Genomic DNA, 7,379 nt, shown 5'->3' on the forward strand with positions numbered 1-7,379 from the left:
AGCCCATCCTGGTTGCTCTCTCCCATCTCTGCTGCCTCACTGCTGTCTGGATTTCAGTAGATGGGCTTTTCCCACATCACTCCTTTTAGCCACACAAACTCTCCTTTCCAACTGCATACTAGCCTGCATACTCCTTTCCAACTGCACTAACAGAGGCACTTTCTCATGTTTAGCATGTGACCAGAAACTCAAGCCAGTGTTAGCTCAGCTCAGCTCTCTTCTGACCTTGCTGAAGCTCTGCTGATTACAATTCCCACTTGGAGCATAATGACTCAACTGACCCTTTAATTTCACACTGACCCAACCTGTGGAAAACTCAGCACAAAAGAGGGCAACATCCTGCCAGGAAGCAGAGGGATTAGCTGGAACCAGCACCCAGCCTACCCTGGCTCCGCTGCATGAGCCACCTCCTTCCTGCTGGTACACCAAGCCAAGGAGCTGCAGGATGAACCTGTTTAGGATACAACAGGAATAGCACAACGCATGGGGAGCAAAGGTGAGTGAAATCCTTGGACATCACCTCCTTCTTTCCCCATAATTCCCAGCTGTCACATAGAGCACAATGGTACAAATGCACACCTCACCAGAACAGTGACCAGCAGTGTTTTGAGGGAGTGCAGGAGCTCAACAGAGCTCTCCATTCTCCAGAGGGCCAGACTCTTCCTGGCTGAGCTGCAGCTACTCTGCACAGTCCTTTTCCTGAACTGGTTTCCAAAGAGGTGCAGCAGCACAGCACTGCAGTGTAAGAGTTACTGCACCTGCAGCATGTGGGAAGGCAGCAAGGTAGGAACAGGGAAAGCTGTCTACAAGGAGATGCTGCTCTACAGATTGGGATCTGTACAGCAAGTGCAAAGACGCCCCGTGGAAAACAAGGCCCAATACAAAACATCAATTCATTTTTTTTTTTGCCAAGCCATTACTTTGAATGAGAAATCAGAAAAATTTTGGTTCTGGTCTGGCTCTGTTTGAAGGAAATATTGAGTGGTTCCGTTTCAAGTGCAGCTCCAAGCCAAGGTGGGGGGAGACAACAGGATCTGAACTCTCTACAGTTTACATTTGTTTTGATTCCCTTCACAGACCAGTGTTGTCCACGATGAGAGGAGGGAGCCAGATGAGCTTGTGATAAAAACAGCAGTGTCTGCCAAACAAAGCAGGCCCAGACTACAAACTGGAGGCAACTTATCCTAAAGAATGGTCTTTGCTCAGTTAAGTCAGGACAAAGCCTAGCTGGCCAGCTTCCAACACAGAGAAGTTCATTCCTCACCCTGAATACTTGAGTATTAAGGCAGTGTGAGCCACTCAAAATGTTGTCCAGATGCCTTTGGGAGTCCTTGACTCCACATCACTCTCCTTCCATGGGGAAGGAGGGAAAAACCTGAATGCTGAGCCACCACAGAGAAAAGATGGTACAGAGAAAAACATAAGATGTACTGGTGGCCTCCCAGATAACAATGCAGGAAGCAGGACACACGGGCCCTCCTAGCTGATAGTACGTGCCTGGGTACTCTTCACCCACCCAAAAACACCACAGGCAAATGCTTGGAGCATGGTGTGTTTACTCCATGTAAACACAGGCTGCATCAGGGGGCTGGAAAAGTCCTTGCCACCAGTCTTCAACAGTCCACAGTATTCAATGTCTTGCATGATGAGAGACAAAATATAGCTTCAAGTTTAGCTGCCAGCTATTTAAGAAATAGCCATACACATACAAAAGTCACAAAACTGGGATTGCTAGAGAAAACCTGATGGCTGGAGAGGTCAGATATATTCTGTAGTGCTCACATATTTATGATGGACTATTTGTACAGGCACTTTCTGTCATCAAATTGAATCCCTGCTTTCAGGAGGTGCTTCCTGTGGCAGGCCTGCTGTCCTGCTGCCTTCAACACCTCCTACCTCGGCCACATGAATCAGTAAAGGTTTATTTTAATTTTCCTAACACTTTCTTCTCTGAAGTTTCCATGCCTGAAAACACAGCAGACTACTGAACCTGAAAGCTTTTCTCTTCATGTACAGACTCCTTCCCTGACACCAACACAGCCAACTGCTCCATGGATGCAGGTACCCCTCTACCTGAGCAGGCTCAGCCCCCTTCTGACAAGCAGGGCTCACACACTGTGACAAAGCCAACAGCTTGGGGAACACTGTTTGCTGTGACTGTTACACTGCACATGCTGCAGTGACCAGAGAATATCATAAAGGTGTTTGCACCAAGCACAGTGGGGCAGTCCCACTTTCCCCACTGCAGTGGAGCAGCTCCTTGTGCCAACAGGACCCCTAAATGAAACCAAATTAGAACTCCTGCACACAGGCTCCTTGCCTCGAGAGCAGTGCTTCCCACCACTTCTCTTTGTTAGGAGCTTGCCTGAACAAGTCAATGAGCCCCAGGCCCTGAGCTTGCTCTGTGCCATTCCTCTTCACCCCAGAGAACAGAGATCATCTACCCCCAGCCACCCTGAGCTGTGCTAGCTTCTCCTGCGCTCCCCTGCCCATGCATGACCTCACCTCTGCAGGCACTCCTACTGCAGCTGGGTGCATCGCCACTCGGGAAGCCCTTTCTGCCTCACTGGTCCCTTGAGCATCCCCTGCTTGCTAAGCTTCCCAGCCCAGATCTGCTCTCAGCTCCTCCTCCTCAGATGACTCTTCCTTTCCCATCCCTCAAGTCAGTACCTGCTCTCTTTGTCTGCTGTTACACAGCTTCCCTATTAAAATGAGGCTCTCTGCCTCAGAAGTAACATGAACACACTGTAATGCCTGTCTCTGAATAATGAACTCCAGGTACTGCAGTAACAAGCCCCATGGAGATATGTGCAAAACATGAAAATACAGCAGCTTACTGAAAAGGTGCACCCTCTCCCAGAGCTGCAAATCTCATCAGCAAAGCTCCAAGCTGCCCTTGAGGCTGCAGAGCAACTCCCCTCTTAACTGCTGCTAATGCCTGCTCCCACTTCCAGGTCATTAACTCTCTTCCCCACCCAGCTGCCTCTCCCAGTCTTTCTGGCCAGGAGGAGTAACTCTTTCTCATCCTCTCATTCAACGCTGCCTTGGTCTCTGACATGATTTCTTTTTTTCTCCTTAAATAGCTACACAGAAATTCTCTGCATTCATCATGTTCTATAGAGACTGAATTAAACATACCTTTCATTTCCCACTCCCTGATCTCATGTTCTACTCCACTCCTCGTTGTCTCTTCAGAAGCAAACTGCCCCCCCAAAGCCAAGGCCTGGCCAAGCTCTGCTGGCTATTCACCATCAGATAGATGCCCATCCTGGAGTAAAACTAAGAGCACTGCAGTACCCCTGTACTTAAGAGAGAATCCAACACTTGCCTTCCCTTGTGGATGTGCCTGCTTTTCAACATATCAACATATAAAATAGCCCTTCCAGATCTGCTCCACTAAAAGGTCCTTTGCTGCAGAGAACAAAGCACTTTGCTTAGGGGGTTCTGGACAGACTCCCACCCTCTTCATCTCCCTCCACAGAGAACCCCATAGGAGCTCCTCGTCCATTGCATTTGCCCAGATCCACCAAAACAGAGTTGCTCTGCAGCAACCTTTACTCATCCCACCAGCCAGACAAGTTGCCTGCAAAGTAAGTCACAACTTTCTGGTACCAGGATAATTTAAAGTTGATTCCTTCCCCTGCTCCATGGAGCATGGTGCGAGAGAGGAAAGCACAAACTGGAAGAGGGCTGCCCACACGCTGCCCCCCCAATGCAAGCCCATTAAGCATCTACTGAGATATGAAGAAAAAAGGAAAGATCTCTATAGTGCACCAAATTTTCACCCTAAAACAGGCAATCAACCAACCATAACTCCACAGGGGAATTCACAGGGCATGAAACTCTCACAATGGCAGCAGAGCTATCCCGGCTGGGCTCAGCCCAACAACCCCACCAGACAATACCACTCCCAGTGTTTCACAAGTCAAACCACCTCTTGCTTCTGACATAAGGAAGGAGTTTTGCTCCCAGCACACATTACCTAATTCTTCACACAATGTGAAAGTCAAAATACCTTTCTGTGTTTCCTGAAGAGCAAGAAAATCGCATTCAAACTGGTATACATTTCTTCTTATCAAGCAAAGAGCTCTCTTCCATTCTGCAGCAGAGTACTCCAGAGACAGGAAAGCACCAAGAAGGAACAAACTTCACTGCAGACTCCAAAGAGAAAGGAAGAGACCTGTGGCAATACACACTGCAGAGGTGTCTCCCTTCTGCTTTGCTCTCTGTTCCTATGATCAAAGGAGACCCAGCTTTCCATCTTAAAGGAGGGCTGGATTTTGTCTGGAGTATGAGGAAGTGGCTGGGTATGTTTTGTGGGAGGGAATTTTAGACACATCACTTCTAAGTTTCTTCTGCATCCAGGCAAATATTACATGCCATTTCAGGTCACAGAAGGAAGCTTGTAGCATGTGACATTCTTCCCTTCTTACTGCAACACTTGTAACCAGGAGAGCAGTGCCACAGCCCACTGCTGATTCGGATGGGCACATCAGAGTGACCTGCTTTGTTGGCCATCCATTTCAAGACCCAGACTTTCCTACACCTTTGCAGAGCTTTGAACTCAGCAAAAGAGCTTCACATAAATAAAAGGTAAGTCTGACCCCATAATGCCAACGCAGGAGTTCTCTCACTTCCTTGGAGTCCACAGGCAGCTCTCCCACCAAGCTGTTTTCAGCTGTGTACACAGAACAAAATGGATAGAGGCAAAGGGCAGGATGGAGGATCTACAAAACTGCTGCCTACTCCAAGGCACACAAAGTAAGCCTCCAATTCCTTGCTGGCCACATGGCAGGTTAGGCATGAGCACAAAACTGAGTGGCTCATAGTAGGGTTATTTTCTGAGGCTCTGCAATGCAGATCTCTGCTTTGGAGTAGACTCTAAACATTGACTACAACCATGCCACTGTACTACACATTTCCTCCTAGTCTGCATTAGCCCTACATGTCTCCCATGCCCAACCCTCCAAATTACAAGTGCAATGTGTTGCAGACAAGACTAGAGCACACAAGCTTCTCTGGATATAGAAGTGGCACAGCTTGTTTGCCAAATTGCAGTATTAAAATAAATAAACCACACAGACATGCATGCTTCCTGAGATGTGTATAACATTCTACAGAGACAATTCTCAAATTCCACAATCACTGCCTGAATGCCAGACAAACTCAGACTACCAGAAAAGAACAAAAACTTGCCCTAATTCTAAGGACATCTTATCAAACTATCATATTCTGCTGAGGCCATTTTAACATATCTACCTTGGCAACTTCCAAACTGAGAGTGAGACTGCACATCTGGGAATATGGACTGTGCCTTCTTGTGAGGAATGCTGTGTTCAGCAACAAGGCTGTTATACCAAAAGAGAGACATTTAATCTCTAGCATTTTATTCTTTCAAGTGTTCCTATCCATTACTTCCTAATCTCACTCCTCCAGAAAACGCCTCAGAAGAACAGATCTTTTCCTATTGCTTCTCACTACTCTCCCACTCTGACACAAAGTGACAACAGAGTTTATAGCACTTTGCTCTGACAGGAGCATGGAAGCTGCTCCCATCTGTCAGGCTTCCACCTCCTTGATAATCATGGCTTGTCCCTTTCTGCAGCCAACTTTGCCATGCCCTGCCCACCTCTGTGAACAGCACTTGCCCTCAGCTTTGTGCCAAATGTCTTTTGCAGGTCTGTAGGGTATGACACTCATCCAGTCTCATCCATAGTCATTGCTCCCTTTGGGCCAATTTTCCTTCTCTGACTCCTTAAGATCCTGGTGACATATGTTATCTGGTAGAACAGCTTGAAGTAGCTAAAATGAAAGATTTAATTCCTCCCCAAAGCTGAGTTGCACATGCACACTGCTGTACCCAAGCTGAAAGCCTTACCTCCTCTGAATTCTCTGCCCCACCATCCTTCCCGCTACTGCTGCTGCTGCTGCTGCTGCTGCTGCTGCCGCCGCCAGGCTTTGTGGTGCTTTTGGTAGACTTTGGAGACTCCTGAAAGGATGAGAACACATTCAGAGAAAACTTCACCTTGTTCAGAATTTTAGCATCTCTCCGCAGAGCGCAGGTGTGTGATGCCACAAGACCACTCCTGCAGCAAGCCCTGCTCCGGACATCCACTGCCAGCCCTTTCTCCCTGGGAAGGGCAACCTGAACGGCTCCCCCGGCAGCTGGGGCCCAGGGAGAGGCCACGGACCCAAGCCCAGGAGGATCTCCCGTCCCGGTCACCGCAGGCTGACCCCAGCGGGGCACCTGCGGGTGGCAGGGCCCCGTGCCCACCCAGCCCTTCCCCGGGGCGCGGCCTCATCGGAGATATGCGGTGCCAGGGCATCCACAGCCCCGGCCCGGCCGCCCTGGGCGGCGGCAGAGGCGGATCCGGGCCCTCACCCTGCCGGCGGAGGGAGCAGCGGGGCCAGGACGCGGGTGCGGCCGTACCTCCCCCACCGGGAGCATCCCCGCGGCCGGCGGAGCGCGCAGGGCAGGGCGGGCCGGGCCGGGCCGGGCTCGTACGGAGGCACCGCCGGCCGCCCCTCGCACCTTCCCGCCCTCCCCGCCCGCCTCCCCCGGGCCCGCGCGCGCCCCCGCCGCCCTCCTGCGCCACCCGACCCGCCCGCCGCGGGCGCGCGCCCGCGCCCCCGCCCCCTGCCGGCCACAGCCCCGCGCGCGCCCCCGCCGCCCTCCTGCGCCACCCGACCCGCCCGCCGCGGGCGCGCGCCCGCGCCCCCGCCCCCTGCCGGCCACAGCCCCGCGCGCGCCCCCGCCCGAGGGCTGAGCCGAGGGAAGGCCGCGCCGGGGAGGGGCGGCGGGAGCGAGCCGTCGGCCGCCGCGCCGCGCGCGGGAGCTCCCCCGGCGCCGCCGCCGCCCCCAGGGCCGCACCTTCTCCTTCTTCAGCTTGTAGGGCATGGTGAGCGCCGGCCCCCAACCGCTCCGCGCCCGCCGCCGCCGCCGCCGCCTGCGCCCGGGCCCGGCCGCAGCGCCCCGCTCCCATTGGGCCAGGCGCGCCGGCCTGCCTAGCAACAGCCGCCGCCGCCGCCGCGTGCCGCTGACGCAGGGCGGCCGATTTTTCTGATTGGCCACAGGGCGCGCGGGCGCCGGGCACGCCCTCAGGGGCGGGGCTGCGGGAGCGGCTCTTCCGGGGCAGCGGCTCGGGCGCGGGCTCGGCTGTTTCCCGCGGAAGGGACTCGGGGCAGGCGGGGCTCCCCGGGACGCGGCAAGTGCCCGCCCGCGGCTCTCGGGTCCGCGCTGCGTGTAGGTGGCTCCTGGAGAGCGGGAGGAAAAGTGACTGAGTTCCTTGTTCTGCCGCGTCCTGCCCGGCTCTCCTCCGCATCGCTCGAGGAGGAGGAGCCCCCAACAGCCTGAGCTGGCCCCAGGGTCTGCACCCCAC

The 7,379-nt window shown here is 53.4% G+C and overlaps 1 protein-coding gene across 3 annotated transcripts in view; it reads right to left on the reverse strand.

The window, feature by feature from the left end:
* The window catches only part of PPP2R5D (protein phosphatase 2 regulatory subunit B'delta), a 27,571-nt gene extending 20,606 nt beyond the window's left edge, over positions 1–6,965 (reverse strand). Inside the window, exons 1-2 of one of the 3 annotated variants that reach the window (XM_015622671.2) lie at positions 6,383–6,524; positions 5,879–5,989 (exon numbers count right to left, since the gene is read on the reverse strand). In XM_015622671.2, the coding sequence (XP_015478157.1) occupies positions 5,879–5,989; positions 6,383–6,448 (177 nt within the window). In that variant the 5' untranslated portion in view covers positions 6,449–6,524. Of the gene's footprint in view, positions 1–5,878; positions 5,990–6,382; positions 6,525–6,871 lie in introns of those variants that run through there. The other 2 variants (XM_015622672.3, XM_015622673.2) reach the window with 2 other exon arrangements.
* Positions 6,966–7,379: the final 414 nt, after the last annotated feature.

This window comes from Parus major, chromosome 3 (assembly GCF_001522545.3).
Source record: "Parus major isolate Abel chromosome 3, Parus_major1.1, whole genome shotgun sequence".
Lineage (NCBI taxonomy): Eukaryota > Metazoa > Chordata > Aves > Passeriformes > Paridae > Parus > Parus major.